The 18348-nt window shown below is 57.7% G+C and overlaps 1 protein-coding gene across 1 annotated transcript; it reads left to right on the forward strand.

The window, feature by feature from the left end:
- Nucleotides 1–5790: 5790 nt before the first annotated feature.
- MAJIN (membrane anchored junction protein) lies at nt 5791–18090 on the forward strand. Its single transcript, XM_056801392.1, has 10 exons — nt 5791–5953; nt 6594–6639; nt 7127–7202; nt 7553–7666; nt 9113–9147; nt 9457–9548; nt 11532–11583; nt 13820–13880; nt 16045–16168; nt 17776–18090. The coding sequence occupies exons 1-10, from the start codon at nt 5853–5855 to the stop codon at nt 17819–17821; spliced, it is 747 nt and encodes a 248-aa protein (XP_056657370.1). The 5' UTR covers nt 5791–5852; the 3' UTR covers nt 17822–18090.
- The last annotated feature ends 258 nt before the right edge of the window (nt 18091–18348 follow it).

The raw sequence follows: 18348 nt of genomic DNA on the forward strand, positions 1-18348 counted from the left end.
AGGGAGGGAGGGAGGGAGGAAGGAAGGAAGGAAGGAAGGAAGGAAGGAAGGAAGGAAGGAAGGAAGGAAGGGAGGGAGGGAGGGAGGGAGGGAGGGAGGAAGGAAGGGAGGGAAGGAGGAAGGAAGGAAGGAAGGAAGGAAGGAGGGAGAGAAGGAAGGAAGAAAGGAGGGAGGGAGGGGAGAAGAAGGAAGGACGGGAGGAAGGAAGGAAGGAGGGAGGGAAGGAAAGAAAGAATAAACAAATAAAATAATGATTCCTTCTACTCTGTAGCAAGAGGGGGGCAAAGGATGCCAAGAAACATGAGTTTTAGGCCAGCAACATTGACTTAGTTGTTGATACTCTAGGTTTGAGAGCCTGGTCTAATGGCCAATGAGAAGTCATGCTGGTGGAGTCCCGTATCTCACTGATGGAGATTTTGCACTATAAGTGAAATGAGGAGGAAAAGGGAAGTCACAGAAAAGGAAAGAGATGACTTACAGGTTCTGTGGGAGGAGGCAGAGAAGGGAGTTGGGAGGACTCCTTCCATCATTAGAAAGCAGCAAGAAACATCAGTACATGACACATTTGATCACCAGGAAATTCCCTTTACCAAGGCAAGTCAGTGTACTCCTGTCTAGGACTTAGACTTTTTTTTAACTTTTGTTTTTTTAGGGGGCTGCTGGGTGGCTCAGTGGATGGAGAGTCAAGGGTTCAAAAGTGACCTCAGACACTTCCAAGCTGTGTGACCCTGGGCAAGTCACTTAACTCCCATAGTCTGGATTCTAAGACAGAAGGGAAGGGTTTGAACCATTGGAGTCTGATGCAGATCACAAGCTACTCTCTTTCACATTCATTTATTTACCAGTTTTATTTGGTTTTATCTGAGTCTTCTCTTACAACAGTGACTGATCTGGAAGCAGAATAATACATGGATAACCCAGATCAAACAGCTCACCATCTCTGAGAAGGGGAAGAGAAGGGAGGGACGGAGATAATTTAGATCTTATAATTTTGGAAAAGTATGTGGAAAATTGTTATTATGTGCAATTGGGAAAAGAAAATCTCTCTGAATTAAAAAGAAAGAAAGAAAGACTCCAGCAAGAGCTCCTGGGCAGACTCTCATCCGTGAGGCTTCGGATAAATGTCTTTATTTGGTGAATTTTGGGGAGTATAAAAACCTCTGACATTCAACCCGTCCCAACTTGGAAGACGTTTACTGTAACACAATCGTTCCGTTGAAGCCATTTCCAAGTTGGACCTTTAAAATTTGAGAAAAATTTGAAATGTTTGACGTGGCCCTGGACAAACCCAGCCCTAAGTCTGGTCCCAATTAAGTTTATTTCCTTGTTTTGACTTGAAGTAAGATTAAAGGGAAAAAGTCTGCTCACTGGTGCGGTCCAGCCCTCTGGATGCTCAGTCGCCCGGCTGCCCCTAGTAATTGGTAATAATGGCTCTCCTCTGCCCCTTTAGCCCTGGGGGCTGGCACGGGGTGGGGGGCGGCACTCAGTCAGTGCTGGCTGACCCCCTGACCAGAGGGCAGAGGGGAGAAAAAAAGCCACGGAAGACCTCCCAATGCCAAACAGACGAGTCTATGGTGGATCCTGGTGGCCCCAGGGTGAGTGGTGGCCCAGGTAGACTTTTGACAGAGAGGGAGGGCATGAGATGGGCATCCCTGGAAAGTGAGCTAAGGGCAAGGACTGTTTCTGCCTTTCTATGTATCTCAGCTACTTCCTAGCTGTGTGATCCTAAACCAGTCACTTTACCCTGTTTGCCTCAGTTTCCTTGTCTGTAAAATGGTCTGGAGAAGGAAATGTCAAACCTCTGCAGTGTCTTTGTCTAGAAAACCCCAAAATGGGGGCAGCCAGGAGGCTCAGGGATGGAGAGTCAGGCCCAGAGATGGGAGGTCCTGGGTTCAAATCTGGCCTCAGACTCAGTGACCCTGGGCAAGTCACTTCACTTCCATGGCCCGGCCCTTACTGCTCTTCTGCCTTAGTGTTGTCACTGAGAGAGAAAGTAAAGATTTTTTTTTAAAAAGGAAAGAAATTAAAAACCAGAAAAAAATCACTCAATAAATAAGAGCTCCCTTCCTGTCACAGGTTCAAGAAGTTCCCATTCATTCATTCATGTATTTATTTTAATTAATTAATTATTTTATTACTTTTATTCATTCACTCATTCATTAAATCCTCACTTTCTAGCTTAGAGTCAATATCTGGATTGGTTCCAAGGCAGAAGAGCAGGAAGGGCTAGGCCATGGGGGTCAAGTGACTTGCCCAGGGTCACACCTATAGCTGAAAGTGTCCGAGGTAGGATCGGAACCCAGGACTGAGTAAGGCCTGGCTCTTTAATACACTAAGCACCTGACTGAGCCCAAAGTTGAAGTTTTCTTTTCTTTTTTTTAACCCTCACCTTTTGTCTTGGCTCCAAGGCAGAAGAGTGGTAAGGGCTAGGCCATGGGGGTCAAGTGACTTGCCCAGGGTCACACAGCCAGGAAGTGTCTGAGGGCAGATTTGAACCCAGGACCTCCCATCTCTAGGCCTGGCTGTCAATCCACTGAGCCACCCAGCTGCCCCATGAAGTTTTCTTGACAAAGAGACAGGAATGGTTTGCCATTTCCTGCTCCGGCCCATCCTACAGATGAGGAAACAGAGGCTCCCACAGGACCACAAGTTCACAGATCCCAGGACTGGGGTCAGAGGTCATGGAGGACTCCCCTGAGGTTGCTGTGAAGCCTTTGCTGGCCTTCTCACTCTGCCCTCCATTTAGTTTATTTCTAATTTAATTCTCATTTGACATTCATAATCGACGGATTAATTTGGGAGATTAACAACAAGGATGCACAGAGGGCCTGCCTGGGTCCCTTCTAGCTGAGGGAGGGGCTGGGGAAGGGTCTAGAAAGTCAGGAGAGCTCCAGTCAGGAAGCCCTGGGTTCAAATCTCACCCTTGACCTCGGTGGGTCATGTGACCCCTGGCAAGGCAGCAGGCAGTCGTGCCCCTCCCCCCAGGGGCACTGTGAGGCCGCAGTGAGCTCCCCTCTCTCGTCCCAGCCTCAGTTTCCCTCTGGGTCCTGAGGGACTGTAGCTGCCCTCTGCAGCTGGGCTGAGGCTCTTCCTCCCCCAGAGGCAGGAAGGAGGGGGGAGGGGAGGGGGTCAAGGGGTGAGCCCCGCCCCCAGGGCCAGGCCTGAGCTTGCAGCTGCAGCTCCAGGCCCTTTCTGGGTTTGTGCCTGCTGCACAGGCCAGGCCCCCTCGGACCCGGACTCAGGCCCATTTCACAGATGAGGACCCGGAGGCCCAGCGAGGCGAAGTAGCTCCCGCACTGCTATCCCTAGTAAGCCACAGAGCCTGCTCACTGCCCAGCGCGGCCCAGGCCTCAGCGGTGCATTGAGAGGGGCAGAAATGCTGGGCGCCCCCACAGGGCTCTGCAAGGGCGTCCCCCCAGGGCCTGTGCCTGCGTGGGGAGGGCCCTAAGGCTAGAAGGGGGGGGCAGCTTAGGGGGCAGCTGGGGCCCGAGGGTCTAGAAGGGGGGGCGGCTTGGGCGGGAGGGCCTGGAAGGGGGGGCGGCTTGGGCGGGAGGGCCTGGAAGGGGGGGTGACTTGGGCCGGAGGGCCTGGAAGGGGGGGGTGACTTGGGCCGGAGGGTCTAGAAGGGGGGGTGGCTTGGGCCGGAGGGCCTGGAAGGGGGGGGGTGACTTGGGCCGGAGGGTCTAGAAGGGGGGTGGCTTGGGCCGGAGGGCCTGGAAGGGGGGGGTGACTTGGGCCGGAGGGTCTAGAAGGGGGGGTGGCTTGGGCCGGAGGGTCTAGAAGGGGGGGTGGCTTGGGCCGGAGGGCCTGGAAGGGGGGGGTGACTTGGGCCGGAGGGTCTAGAAGGGGGGGTGGCTTGGGCCGGAGGGTCTAGAAGGGGGGGGCGCTTGGGCCGGAGGGTCTAGAAGGGGGGGTGGCTTGGGCCGGAGGGCCTGGAAGGGGGGCGTGGCTTGGGCCGGAGGGCCTGGAAGTGGGGGTGACTTGGGCCGGAGGGTCTAGAAGGGGGGGTGGCTTGGGCCGGAGGGCCTGGAAGTGGGGGTGACTTGGGCCGGAGGGTCTAGAAGGGGGGGCGGCTTGGGCGGGAGGGCCTGGAAGGGGGGGCGGCTTGGGCGGGAGGGCCTGGAAGGGGGGGTGACTTGGGCTGGAGGGTCTAGAAGGGGGGGTGGCTTGGGCCGGAGGGTCTAGAAGGGGGGGTGGCTTGGGCCGGAGGGTCTAGAAGGGGGGGTGGCTTGGGCCGGAGGGCCTAGAAGGGGGGGTGACTTGGGCCGGAGGGCCTGGAGTGGGCAGCCGGCCTGGAAGGCCTGGCCAGAGCCCTCCTCTAACCCGGGCGGTCAAGCCTGACTATCCCAGCACATGGAGCTTAGAACACTGAGGCTGGAAGTGACCTCTGAGGCATCCGGTCTGGCCCTGGGTTCGAGGCTCCGTGTCTAGACTATTTTGCTCCCCTCGGGTCACCCTGATGGTTCTCCTTTGAATCTGGGGCATTTCCTGCTTTTAAAGCCCTCCTTCTGAGAAGGCCCGAGAGGGAGCGCAAAGGCCTCTGGGCTTGCCCCCACGGCCGGGACTCCGTCTCCCCTCCGTGAGGCCCCCCAGCCGGATCCGCGATGGCCGCACAGGCACGGAGGGGACGCCCGCGGCCCCGACATTTTACACACCAGCAGTCTGACGGCCGGACTTCGGACGGGAACGTGCCCAGGCCCCACCGGGAGCGAGTGTGTCCCATCACACACTTCCTGTTCTCGCTGTGGGGCCGACGGGCCGCAGAGCCTCCGTCCGTGTCCTGGTCCGGACAACGGGAATGGGGAGAGCCTGCCCCTCTCGAGGCTCGAATGAGGCCGTGCCTGAGCCCTGGGCAGACCTTCTCGGGCCCTCTCTGGGCTCTCAGGTTGGGGGTCTGCGGGGCGCCCTCACGCCCCTCACAGACCCCTTGTAGCTCGGAGAGCCTGGACCGTGCTAGAGGCAAGTGAATGATGATAGTCAACATTTATGTTTGAAAAGCCCCGACTTCTTCTGGGGGGCCTCGGAGCACCAGGCCTGGCATTGCAAGACTCGGCTTTCTGAGTCCAAGGCCAGCCTCAGACCCTTCCTCCCGGGTGACCCTGGACAAGTCACTTACCCCCGTGGCCCAGCCCTTGCGTCTTCTGCCTCAGAACCAATAAATATTATAGTGTTGATTCGAAGTTAGAAGGGAGGGTCAAAAAAAAAGATGGCGGCAGCCCCCCGGGGGACCCCCTTCCTCCTCCTTTTCTCCCCCCCTTAGCTCCCCCCTGGGCCCCACCACGGCCACGGCCATCCCCTGGGCCCGAGCTGGACGCTCGTTCTGGGCCACGGCGCCTCGCCTCTCCCTGGGGGTCCGGCTGTCTTGGGCACCCCAGGGGCTCTCTATTGCCTCCCGGGGGCTCCCCGGCAGCCGCTGGCCTCAGAGCCTGGCAGCCAGCCGTCACCACCGCCGGGCCGACAGCCAGAGGCCCAGGGCCGCCGCCTTCTCCCCCCCTTGGGCCCCCGGCCTGAGCCCCCCCCCCCCCCCGGGCCAGCGTCTCAGAGCAGAGCCGGCAGCGCCATCGTGGCGCCCACCGAGGCCGGGCCGGGGCGTTGGGGCTCCATCGGGGCGTTCCCCGGGTGGAGCCGCGGCCCAGAAGCCATCAAGTGGCCGCTGGCCGCGGGCGCTTTCCCTGCCCCACCCCCGACGCTCCCAAGGGCCAGGCTGGCCCTCGTCTCCCGGGGGCCCCTGGGCCTCGGTTTCCCTCTGGGATGGGGCGCTTCGGCTCTCACGGCCGGGACGCCCCGGGGCCCAGCCTGGGGGCGCAGGAGGGAGCTCAGCCCCCCTTGGTCTCCGTAGGCTGGCCGCAGCCATGAGTCTCAAAGACTTCACCTACCCCGTCCCGGAGACGAGGTTTCTCCACGCTGGCACCAACGTGTACAAGTTCAAGATCAGATACGGCAGCAGCATCAGGCGAGTCGGGGGCCCCGGGGAGAGGAGGGAGATTTGGGGGGACAAGCCTGGAGCCCCAGAATGGCAGTCTGAGAGCCGAGAATTCCCGCTAGACGCCACAGGACGTGCCGGGGAACCCGGGTTCCAATCCTGCCTCTCCAGCAGCCGCGCGGAGTTCCAGAAATGTTAGGGAGCTTCCAAGCCCCCAAAGCTTCATTCCTTGTGGTTCCGTTGCGGCCATTCTTTGGGACCTCATTCGGGAGGTTCTGGCAGGGAGGCTGCAGTGGTGGGCCACTTCCTTCTCCAGCTCATTTGACAGATGGGGAAACTGAGGCTAACAGGGTGAAGTGACTTGCCCGGGGTCATACAAGTAGCTCTCTGGGGCTGGATTTGAACTCGGGGCTTTCCGACTCTCGGCTTGGTGCTCTGTCCGCAGCACCGCCCAGTCGCTTAGTGCGTCCTTCTGTCCTGCCGTTCCAGCTTGCTCCCTTCCCAGAGCGGTTCTGGGAGTGGGCAGCTGCCCCAGCACGGTGTGAGCGTCCCTTCCCTCCCACAAGCCCTCCGACACCGTCTCCTCGTCCCCCTTGATCGCGTCTTCCTTGGCCGGAGCGAGTCTCTCCCCGGGCCCTTCCGGCTCCTTGACTGCCTTTTTCTCTTCCAGGGGGGAGGAGATAGCGGATAAGAAAGTCGTCAGCCTGGAGCTGGAGGTAGGCCTGCTGCCTTTCAGGGAGAGAGGGGAGGCGGGGAGGCCGGCCTCGCTCGCTCTGGAAAAGGCCCGGCTTGGGCGCGTTCCCCGTTTTCCTGGTGCCTTTATACCTTCCTCGTTCCCTCGGGTGGGGAAGCCCTTTGGTTTGTGCCCGCGGTCAGGGGGCCTCGTGGGGGGCCGGCAGGAAGACCCGCTTCCGAAGGGGGGAGCCTCCCACGGCTCTGGCCACCTTCCCTGGCTCGGCCCCCGCCTGGGGCCTGACCATCCGGGACACCCAACGGACCTCCGCAGCCCAGGCAGCCGCCCTTCCCTTTCCTCGGACTCCCCCGTCCCTCCCTGTGCGGTGGCCCGGCTCGTCCCGCACTGGGCGGCCCTGCAGACGCCCGCCCGCGCGGAGGGTCCCACGAGGGCCCCAGCGGAGCGGAAGCAACAAAGGGGGAACCCCGAAGAGGCGCCTCCGATAAAGCGGGCGCTTCTCCCCCTTCCAGGACTCCATTCGGGCCGTCCTGGGGAACCTGGACCACCTGCAGCCCTTCACCACGGAGCACTTCATCATATTCCCGTGTATCCTTCCTTCCGGGGGGTCCGCAGAGAAGATGGCGGCCCAGACGGCCGTCGGGGGGACGTGGAGGAGCCCGAAGGGCCGGGGGGTGCCTGCTCAGACCCCCGAGAGCCGCCGCCTATTCTGGGGGCCCTATTTGGGGAAAAGGGGCCGACGCGGGTTCAAGGTGTCGCCGCTTGTGAGCGGCCGCGCGGCCGGGCCCAGGCTGGCGGGTCACCGCCGGGGTTCCTCCTTCTAAGTCCGTGTCTGAGACGTCGCAGAGCAGCAAAGGCCAGGGACGAGCTGGGTCTGTTTGGGTGGGGGTGGGGGGGCTGCCGACTCCCCGGCGAGCTCCTTAGCCCTCCCTGAGCAGATAAGAGCAAATGGGAGCGGGTGTCCCACCTGAGATTCAAGCACGGGGCGGCTCTGCTGGACCCCTACCCCTTCGTGTGCACCCTCTACGTGGAGATGAAGTGGGTGCCCGCTGGTGAGTGCGAGGGAAGAGGATGGGGAGACCGAGGCTCAAGTGAGGTGCCCCGAGGACCCCCGGGAGAGCGGCACCCGCTCCAAAACGAGGTGCCCCGAGGACCCCCGGGAGAGCGGCACCCACTCAAGTGAGGTGCCCCGAGGACCCCCGGGAGAGCGGCACCCGCTCCAAAATGAGGTGCCCCGAGGACCCCCGGGAGAGCGGCACCCGCTCCAAAATGAGGTGCCCCGAGGACCCCCGGGAGAGCGGCACCCGCTCCAAAACGAGGTGCCCCAAGGACCCCCGGGAGAGCGGCACCCGCTCCAAAATGAGGTGCCCTGGGTCCACTACCTGCTGGATCTGAGCAGCGGGTGGGACCACAGGATGGCTCAGTCTCCTGAAGGATCAAGGACCAGCCCAGGCTCCTGGGTCCTAGTTCTCCTACCTACATGCTGGGCAAGTTAGTCTCTCTCTGGGCCTCAGTTTCCCCTTTCTTAGTGTCAGTTCTAAGACAAAGGAGTAGCAAGGGCCAGGCAGTTGGGGATGAGTGACTTGCCCAGGGTCACCTCGCCAGGATGTGTCTGAGGCCAGGTTTGAAGCCTCTCCTCTCCCATCTCCAGGCCTGGTGCTCTGCTCCCTGCCTGTCACCTCAGTTTCCCTTTCTGTAAGGCGAGAGGATCGCACTAGGTAGTTCCCAAGATCGCACCCAGTTCTGGGCTGTGAGCCTCGGGTTCCTTTCACAAAACGGGGCTGGCCACCCCTACCCTCGTTGAAGGGAGGCGCGGAGGGGTAGGTTCTCTCCGTGGCCTTCCCAGGTCGAAGGTTCGCCCTTATTTTCTCCAGTTTGGGGTGAGGGAGTGAATCAGAACTTTTCCGGGTTTCATTCAATTCGATTTGATAAGCATTTATTAAGCTCCTTTTGCTGTTCCCCAGTCAAGCCTGACTTCTCGATCCCATCTGGGGTTTTCCGGGCAAAGACCCTGGAGAGGTTTGGGCCATTTCCTTCTCCAGCTCATTTTACAGAGGAGGAAACTGAGGCCAACAGGGCAAGTGACTTGTCCAGGGTCACCCAGCTAGTAAGTGTCTGAGGCCAGATTAGATTAGGAAGAGGAGTCTTCCTGACTGCTGGCCAGCACGGGCCCCCTCGCTGCCCTTTACTAAGCTCTGCTCCGAGTACTGCTCTGGGTGCCAGAGAGGCGAAGCACAAGTAAGCCGTCCCCCCATCCTCCGGGAGCTCACCTTCCGCTAGGGTTGGGGTGAGGCGCCCGACGTCTACGTGTCTGTGATGTGAGTCTGCAAACACGGCAACAAAAAGGGGGGCCGAATCTGGAGGAAGCCAAAGCCTGGGTGCACGGCCTCAGGGAAGGGCCGCAGAAGGGACTCAGTTGGCAGTTTTGCTGAGGGCAGACCCTGCTCAGAGGAGGGGACCCCGGATCCTGACACCCCTTGTCCACTGTCCTTTTCTAGGGACCCCCAGAGGAGGCCATGAGCTCCCACGAGCGGTGAGTTTGCCTTTTCTCCACAGAACCAACGCTCTGACCAAGGCCCCTGGTTTGGGGGATAGAGGGGGGGGGGGACATCGCATTTGCTGCTTACTAGCTGTGTGACCCTGGACAAGTCCTTTGGGCCCAGGGTTGTCGGACTCCTCGGAGGTCACTTCTAAATCTTGGATCCCATCTGCCTGTTTCTAATGCCGCGTCTCCCCTGGGAGCAAGGTTGGGGTCCACATTTTAAAGAAAGGGGGCTCCCCTTGGCCCCCTCCATCCGCCCCGGGGCAAGGAGGATCTCAAGGGTCTGGTTCCTCTCTGAAGGGCACCCACGAGGAAGCAGAAGTGGGAGCCGTGGCGGTCAAGAGGAGAAGACTGGAAGGGGGCAACTTCCCCTCAGGACAAGAGCGGGGCAGGTACGTGGTGTGGACCCCCGGGGCCAGCGGGGAGACGGAACCTCCTGCTCGGTTCCCGGCGGCGGCGCCACTGATGGGCTGCGAATCCGGAGGTAGCTCAGTGGTTCCTGCCCTCCGCTACACGTGCAGGGCAGTGGGGCCGCTCTGTTCAAGCACATCCGCACCCCTGGGAGATCCTTCCAACGTGGGAAGCTGTCCCCATTCAACATTCATGCCACCTGCAGTCTGCGCCCATTATGGGCCTGCCTTCTCTGTTTCCTAAACCCTTAGTGCTGGGTGCTGGCTCCAAGCCAGAAGAGTGGTCAGGCCTAAGAAGTGGGGGTAAAGTCCTTCCTTCCTTCCTTCCTTCCTTCCTTCCTTCCTTCCTTCCTTCCTTCCTTCCTTCCTTCCTTCCTTCCTTCCTTCCTTCCTTCCATCCTTCCTTCCGTCCTTCCTTCCTCCCTTCCTCCCTTCCTTCCTCCCTTCCTTCCTTCCTCCCTTCCTTCCTTCCTTCCTCCCTTCCTTTCTCCCTCCCTCCCTCCCTCCCTCCCTCCCTCCCTCCCTCCTTTCCTTCCTTCCTCCTTTCCTTCCTCCCTCCTTTCCTTCCTCCCTCCCTCCCTTCCTTCCTTCCTCCTTTCCTTCCTTCCTCCTTTCCTTCCTTCCTCCTTTCCTTCCTTCCTTCCTTCCTTCCTTCCTTCCTTCCTTCCTTCCTTCCTTCCTTCCTTCCTCCCTTCCTTTCTCCCTCCCTCCCTCCCTCCCTCCCTCCTTTCCTTCCTTCCTCCTTTCCTTCCTCCCTCCTTTCCTTCCTCCCTCCCTCCCTTCCTTCCTTCCTCCTTTCCTTCCTTCCTCCTTTCCTTCCTTCCTTCTTTCCTTCCTTCCTCCCTCCCTCCCTTCCTTCCTTCCTCCTTTCCTTCCTTCCTCCTTTCCTTCCTTCCTCCTTTCCTTCCTTCCTTCCTTCCTTCCTTCCTTCCTTCCTTCCTTCCTTCCTTCCTCCCTCCCTTCCTTCCTCCTTTCCTTCCTTCCTTCCTTCCTTCCTCCTTTCCTTCCTTCCTTCCTCCTTCCTCCCTACTTCCTGTCCTCTTTCCTTCCTCCCTCTCTCCCTCCTTCTTTCCTCCCTCCTTCCTTCCTCCCTCTCTCCCTCCTTCTTTCCTCCCTCCTTTCTTCCTCCATCCTTCCTCCCTTCTTTCCTCTCTTCCTTTCTCCCTCCTGCCCTCCTTCCTTCCTTCTCTGTAACTTGGAGGCTTCTCAGATCCCTGAGAGACTCAGGTATTGCCCAGGGCCACCTAGCGAGTAGATATCAGAGGCAGGACTTGAACCCATGTCCTCCTTCCTCCAAGGCCAGCTTTCTATTTCCTCGGCCATGCTTCCACTCACGTATGATCTGATTTCAAGAGGAAGAACACACTGCCAGTGGGAGAGATGAGGAAATAAAGGCCTCCAATAGGAGGAGATAGCCGAGCTGTGCTGTGAAGGAAGGGAGGGATGCTAAGAGACAGAGGTGAAGAAGGATGGCATGCCAGGCACACAGACACACCCAGACAAAGGCAGGGAAGCAGGAGGTGACAGGCAACCGTTTGCACCCCTTTTTGACTGGAATGGGGAGTAATGTGAGGCGAGGCTGGAAAGGTAGGTGGCAGCTGCGTCAGGGAGGGTTTTTAATAACAGGCTCGTGAGTTCGTATTTATCTCGGGGCAATAGGGAGCCACTGAAAGTTTTTGAGGAGGGGGTAGTCTCTGCGTAAGGAATGTTCCTTTGGTAGCGGGGTGGAGTTGGGGCTGGAGAAGAGGAGGATGAGAGACAGGAAACCGATTTCCAGCAGGATGGCTTGTCTCCAGTCACCTGGCGCAGCCTGCCTCGATTTGCAGTGTCCGCTGGCACTGCGCAGGGCTTCTCTGGAGTAAAAATAGCTGCCCGCTGAAATATTCATGGAGCCTTGGGGTGTGCTTGCGGCTGGGGGCTCCGTGCCTGGCGCCTCAGACACCCTGTTGACCTGTTCCTTTTCAGGGCCGTGATGGGAGCTTCCAGCAGGAAGAAGCCCCCAACTCGCACCAGAAGGGTGAGCTCCCGTCCTCTCCTGCCTGGCTCCCTGGGGCCATGGCAGGCCTGCGTGCCTGGCCGGGCCTGCTCACAAGGCCCGTCTGCTCCGCTCCAGGAGGAGCTGCATTATAGATGTGGGCTGGGGAGGGCCAGAGCAGCCCTGGCCCTCTCCGAAGTCCCTCCCCGAGAAATACCTCTGGAGGCTCCTGAAACGTTTCCCCAGGCCGAGGTCTGATTCATGGGGACCAGAAGAAGCCCGAGGAGTCGGGGTGGGAAAGCCAGGGATGACAATGTTGTCTGGCCTGGCGTGGGCACCATCTGGAAGTGGGAGGCGAAAGAACATGGAGGCCAGAGGCAAAAAACGTGGGTTCGAATTCTGAACTTTGGGCAGGTCCCTTCAATTCATTTAAACTACATAAGGATATATTAAGTGCCTACTATGTGCTAGGTGCTGTGGGTACAAATACAAAAAGGAAAAACAACCTCAATAAGCTTGCTTGCTACTGTGCCTCAGTTTCCCTCTCTGTAGAGTAAGGAGTCAGCTTACTGATCTCTGAGGTTCCTGGGTGGACTTGCTTCCCTAAAGCCCCGGGAGACCCGTATCGCAAGGGATATTATCCTTCTTTGACAGAAGAGATACCGAGGGTCAGAGAGGCCAGCTCATCTAGGACCCACAGCAAAACAATGCAATTCCTGCCCCTGCCTCCCTTCTCCATCCCTTGGGAGCCCCATCCAGATATTCCCAGAGTCCTTTGGGACAGCCAGACCTTTCCCATCCCCGTGGGGGAGGAGGGGCCCCAGGGCCGTCCCCCTCCATCATCCAGGAGTTCCATCAGGCCCCCATCCTGTCTCTGGCTGTCCCCCATTTAGGGTCAGCTTGAGGGAGGCAGCACCCCGGCACAAGTGAGGAGAACAAAGGCCCCTTGTTCACCAAGCCCCAGAGGGACTGATGGGAATGTTTCCACGCTTCGTGCCCTTCTGCTGTCGGTGCCCACATCCTCTTACTCAGCTGGCTCACCTTTTCAACCCATCCCTTGGCTCAGAATAAAAGGCTTGGCCCAGCCCGGCCCGGCCCAGCAGAGGGGGCAGGTCTGGCCGCCGCCTCCTCCGGAACCAGAGCCGATCCCGGGAGAGCTTGGCAGCCACGCTTCAGCGGCTCTCCTTTTTGGGGTGAGGCCGGCCGGGGAATTCTGCGAGTCCTCCGGGGTTCCGGCCTTGGGAAGGAGAACATTAGCAGACACCCTCGTGTCTGTCTGGGGCCTCTGTTTGCCCCTCTGGAAAATGGAGGCTGCTCTGTCCCAGCTGAGGCTCTGCTGGGGGGATCACCAAGCCCACCCCCCACCTAATTGTTATTTTGTCACCCGACGGCAGAAGAGGGCTAAGGGCCCGGCAGTTAGAATGAAGTGTCTGAGGCCACATTTGAACCCAGGACCTCCCCACTCCAGGCTTGGCATGGACCCACTGGGCTGCCTCATGGCCCCTATTAATATCTTTTCAACCCTTCCCTTCTGACTTGAGGGCTCCCCTACCTCCCCTCACCTTATTATTAATAGCACCTTCTCCTCCTTAGTATGTTTGGCAGCAGAAGAGTAGCCGGGGCTAGGCAATTGGGTAAAGTGACTTACCCAGGGTCATCCCGCTAGGAAGGGTCTGCGGACACTTTTGAACCCAGGCCCCATACTTTATATATGTGAGTGACAGCATTCTGGGTTCTGTTTGGAGCATCTTAGAGGTACTCAAAGGGGGAGGAGGCCGGGCAGGGAGCCCGCAGAAGCGATGCGGCAGGGCCCAGCTGTGATTCGAGAGGGGTCAGGGCGGTGCTGCTCCACCCCGGGCAGGCTGGTGCCTGACTGCCTCGCCCTGCGCCTGTCCCTGACCCCTGGCAGACCTCTCTCACCTGCCAGCCCCCAGGGCTGCCAGATGCTGAGTCTGTGTCTGGCTGGAGAAACAGACAAGGCGGGCCTCTGGCGGGGCCAGGAAGAGATGCTGATGGCGGGGTCGGCGGGCCGGGCCTTTGGGGAATCGGATCCTCCGAGCGAGCGCCGCAGCAGGAAGGAGGCCGGCCTGGCAGCTCCGCTCCGTTCTTGGGGCTCCAACCGCAAGCTATCGGGTTTGGGGCGGCTCAGGCGGGAGGAGACCCAAGTGCTAAGCGGCTCTGCAGACAGCCAAGGGAGCCAGAGGAGGCGGCCGAACCCCAGGGCTGGCCTGCGGCCCAGACCGCAGCAGGCTAACGGCCTCCTTTCTCTTCTGATCAGAACCAGCCCGGAGAAGCTGCCCTGGAAGCAGAGGGCTCGGACGCGGCGCTCCAGGACCCCGGTAAGCCCCAAGAAATCCTCCGGGTCGGGGCTCCAGAGAAGAAATGCGAACCATCAACAACCCTATGAAAAATGGCTCCCCAGCGAAGAGTAAGATGGATCCAGGCTGGAAGGGCTCCCAGCTTTCAGCCCGCCCCAGCCAACGAGCCAGGATTCAGTTCCTGCTTTTTAAACCCTTCCTTTCTTAATAACAACTCCAAGACAGAAGGGGAAGAGTGAGGCAAATGGGGTGAAGTGACTTGCCCAGGGTCACCCCGCTAGACAGTGTCCGAGGTCAGATTTGAACTCAGATCCCCCCATCTCCAAGCCTGGCGCTCTATTCGCTGAGCCACCTCGCTGCCCCAATTCAATTCCTTTCAACAAAGGGTGGCAGACGGAGTCCTAAGTCTCGAGCTAGAAAGAACTTCACAGACTATCTTATACCTCCAACTCCACATTTTCCAGCACTGGAAACGAAGGCCAAGAAAGGTTAATCAACTTTACCAACATCTCCCCAGGAGTAAGAGCCTGGGGTAGGATTTGAACCCGGGGCCTCTGGCAATGGAATCAGTGCTCTTAAGTGGAGATAAATCAGTATTGCAGGGGCTATGAGAAAACAGGCGCACTTACAGACTGCAGACTGGTCTGTACATGTTATCAAAGTCTCTCTTTTTTTAAACCCTTCCCTTCCATCTTAGAATCAATACTGTGTATTGGTTCTAAGGCAGAAGAGCGGCAATGGTCAAGTGACTTGCCCAGAGTCACCCAGCTAGGAGGTGTCTGAGGCCAGATTGGAACCCAGGACCTCCTGTTTCTGGGCCTGGCTCTCCATCCACTGAGCCACCCAGCTGCTCCCTGGTCGAAATATTCTGGAAAATACTTTAGAATTACATAAGAAAAGTCCTAAACCCGTTCCTCCTTTTCGGTCTAAGCAGTCACAATATCAGGCATTCACGGCAGGACTTTTTGTGGAAGCAAAAAAGCATCAATTAGAGAATGGCCAAACAAGTTGTGGGACACAAATGTCATAGAATATTATGGCTCCTTAGCCTTGTGACCCTGGGCAAGTCACTTGACCCCCATTGCCTAGCCCTTAGCGCTCTTCTGTCTTGGAGCCAATAGCGTATTGAGTCTAAGACGGAAGGGAAGGGTTTAAAAAACACTATTCGGGTCCCCGAAGAAATGGGGATGTGAGGAATTCAAGAATCACGGGGAGGCTCGTCCTCAGGAGACCCTCTACAAGGGTCCTGATAATGTCCAGGGAAACAACACTCACGTCCTGCCCGCTCCGATGAGTTGCAGTGACTAATCTCGTTCCAGAAAAATAAAAAAGAAAGCACTTCTCTCTTTTTGGTAGAGATGCAGGGGATTATGGGTACAGATTGTTGTAAATTCTGACCGACACAGTTGTTGGGTTTTGCCCAAATTCTTCTGTTATGAGGGAGAACTGGTGGGGGGATGGTAAATGGGGAGATGATTCTGAGATAGAAAATAGGCATAAAAATCCAGGTTATTCATTGCACATGGCGGGAGGGAACCATCCTGAGGACGGAACCTGCCTAAAGGGGCAAAGGGAGTGAAGGCCACCTTTCAATGAAATCCATGCTGCTGCTTCCTTCCACTGGGCTGCTCCATTCCTAGTTTGGCCTCTTTTCTTCCTGTTTTCTTCCTGCTTTTCTTCCTGTTGCTGCGGGAGGGGGGCATTTTCTTTTGTTAGTAACCCTTATCTTTCCTCTTAGAATCCATACTGTGTGGTGGTTCTAAGGCAAAAGAACAGTAAAGGCTGCGCAATGGGGAGTAAGGGACTTGCCCAGGGTCACCCAGCTAGGAAGTGTCTGAGGGCAGATTGGAACCCAGGACCTGCCATGTCTATGTCTGGCTCTCCATCCACGGAGCCACCTGGCTGCTCCTTCAAAGCTTCCTCCCACCCCATCCCCAGGGGCTGCCATCTGAGCTTAGAGACCTTCCGCCCCAGCTTGGGCTGAAATTTTGGAGGAGATGCCCTTGGCCAAGTGTATGTTTTTGAGCAGAAGCTCACGCCCTTGGAAGGTGCCCACACAAGCCTCCTTAGTTGGCGTGCTATCCTGAGCTCACAGTCACTTGGATGGGCTGAGCTCAGGCTCACTTTCTCTTTGCCCAGCAGCGTCTCCCCTGGAACTAATGCCCTTTCCTTGGCTTCGCTTCAGGTGCCCTGGAGGAGTCTGGGTCTACTCCGGCAGACCCAAAGGTGCGCCCACCTCAGCCAAGCAGTCCACCTCCCCCCGAGGAGCCCCCCAAGCAAGGCCATACTGGATTTTTTGGCTTTCTGAGGTAAGAAGGGGCATCTCTATTATTTGCTTGTAGATGCTCCCCTTCCACCAAAATGAGAGTCCTGTCCCAACTCAAGAGCCTTCTGTATTATGGAAAACATCCTAGAAATGGAACTTAGATCTGAAATCTCAAAGTATGCCTGCTATTCCAATCCCATCACTCTTACCCAAAAACCTTCAGTGGCTCCCTATTGCCAACCAAAGAAGGCAGAGGCTCCTTAGCTTATTCTCCTTCATGACAGTGCAGAGCCTGTTCCTTTTTTCATGCTGATCCCTTCCTATGTTCTTTTAAAACTTTAAAAGAGACTTTATTTTCCCCATTCCATCTAATAACAATTCCCCCCAGTTTTCTGATCCCAATTATCTCCCTCTGTCCCTAGTCTCCCCCCTCCCAGGGATGGTAAGTGATTTGACCTGGCTTATACATGTGTGATCATGCAAAAACCTTCATGTGTTCTTCATCCCCCTCAGACTGGAGACCCACCATTCTTCTGCTCTCTTGGGTGCTGGCCTCTGCTCCCCTCAGCCCCTGGGTCTAGCAGGTCCTCTCCTGCATCGCCATCCTCAGGGCCTGCACTCCTTTAAGGCTTAGTGCTGTGGCCACAGAGCCTCACGGAGCCTTCCTTCTCTTCCTTCCCCCAGGGGAAGCCTGTCTCCCCCTCCCCAGATTTCTTCTGGTCCCGACCTCATTCTCCTTTGTTCGCAAACATCTTCCTCTGGTATTAGACTACCTGCTCCCCAAAGGCAGGGTTCCCAGGATTTCCCATGCTGCTTTGCACATAGTAGGCTCTTTAAAATACAGATAGCTCAAAAGCCTTGATGCAGTTTTAAGCTGTCTTTGTTGAATGGATAAATGATTGTTGGAATTAGAGTCAGGGAACCTGGATTCGAATCTCACTCCTGTCCCTTATTAGCTATATAATGTGGGCAATTCATATTCCCACGCTAGGCCTCCCCTAGGTCTCCTGGGCTATAACAGGAGGGAATTGGATTAGGAGGGTGCCAAGGTCTTTTTGGGCTCTTAATTGCATGTGGATGACCCTGACAACTGACCGCTGAGTCCTCTCCTGTCTCACCTGCCTCCTTTCAGCTAGCGGACCTCCCACCTCCCTCCCGAGCCTGGGCAGGATGCCGAGCTGACCTCCTCGCCTTCCTGTGTTGACTCCCATTCGACTCTTGCTCAGAGCCCTGAATTCTGGAACAAAGACAGACCTGAGCCTTGCAGGAGGGGCAGGGGGAGTGGAAAGGGCTTTCTTGGGAGACTGGATAGTGTTCTTGTTTAAAACCCTTACTTTCTGGCCTAGTAACGGCTCTGAAGACAGGAGCAAGAGCGAGGCCGATAGTGTTAAGTGACTTGTCCAGGGTCACCCAGCTCAAAAGTGGCAGAGGCCAGATTTGATCCCAGCTCCCAGCTCCAGGCCATCTGGCTGCCTATACACCGGGGAATATCCTGGGAGGAGCCGTCTGAGGACCTGAGTTTGAGTCCCGCTTCCATCCTTCGGCCTGCAGGCCTCGGCCCCTTCTCTATCATCCACGCAGATGGCCTTGAAGGCCCCCTCCCAGCCCAAGTCTATTATTGCCATGAATTTCTCTTCCTTTTCCTTCTAGCTCCATCTTCCCATTCAGCCTCTTCAGCAGGAGAGGCAGCCAGTGAGCCTCGTGGAGGACCGCCTGGCCGGGCCTCGGCCCTGCTCCCCGGCCCGGAGGGAGGAGAAGGCCGAGGGCGCGCCGGAGCAGCCGCACGTGTCTCCCCACTTGTCCTTGGCATCCCCATGTTTGTTCCGAGTCGGGCGGCGGGCAGATGAATGAAGAGATTTGTTCCTTTCTGGTGCTTCTCGAGGAGGTTTTTATTGCCAGTCTGGGTCTCGTCTGTGGCGCTCAGGGTCCAACGACACCTTATTGATGAAGAATTAGTGACTGAACTTAGCGGGGTAAAAGGAGGGAGGAAGGGAGGGGGGAGGAGCCTCCCCGGGGCTCCTGCAGGGCCCCCCCCATCTAGCCTCCCCCCCCCCCAGACCCAGCATTTCATCCAAGCCGAGTGGGTCATGGAACTCCCACAGGGGACATTCCTTCCACTTAGGCCACCCATCGGCTCACAGGCCACTAGGACGGTCTAGACATTAAGACACCAATCACAGAGACTGTCAGAGGGAGGACTTGAACTCAGGCCTTCCTGCCCCT

The sequence above is a fragment of the Monodelphis domestica genome, chromosome 6 (genome assembly GCF_027887165.1).
Source record: "Monodelphis domestica isolate mMonDom1 chromosome 6, mMonDom1.pri, whole genome shotgun sequence".
Taxonomy (NCBI): Eukaryota; Metazoa; Chordata; class Mammalia; order Didelphimorphia; family Didelphidae; genus Monodelphis; species Monodelphis domestica.

What these genes read in the sequence shown, in the direction of transcription:
- MAJIN (XM_056801392.1), top strand. Translation starts at nt 5,853, where the DNA reads ATGAGTCTCAAAGACTTCACCTACCCCGTCCCGGAGACGAGGTTTCTC. An exon ending in AGATACGGCAGCAGCATCAG is followed by an intron (nt 5,954 to 6,593) that starts GCGAGTCGGGGG and finishes TTTCTCTTCCAG; the next exon opens with GGGGGAGGAGATAGCGGATA. An exon ending in GATGAAGTGGGTGCCCGCTG is followed by an intron (nt 7,667 to 9,112) that starts GTGAGTGCGAGG and finishes GTCCTTTTCTAG; the next exon opens with GGACCCCCAGAGGAGGCCAT.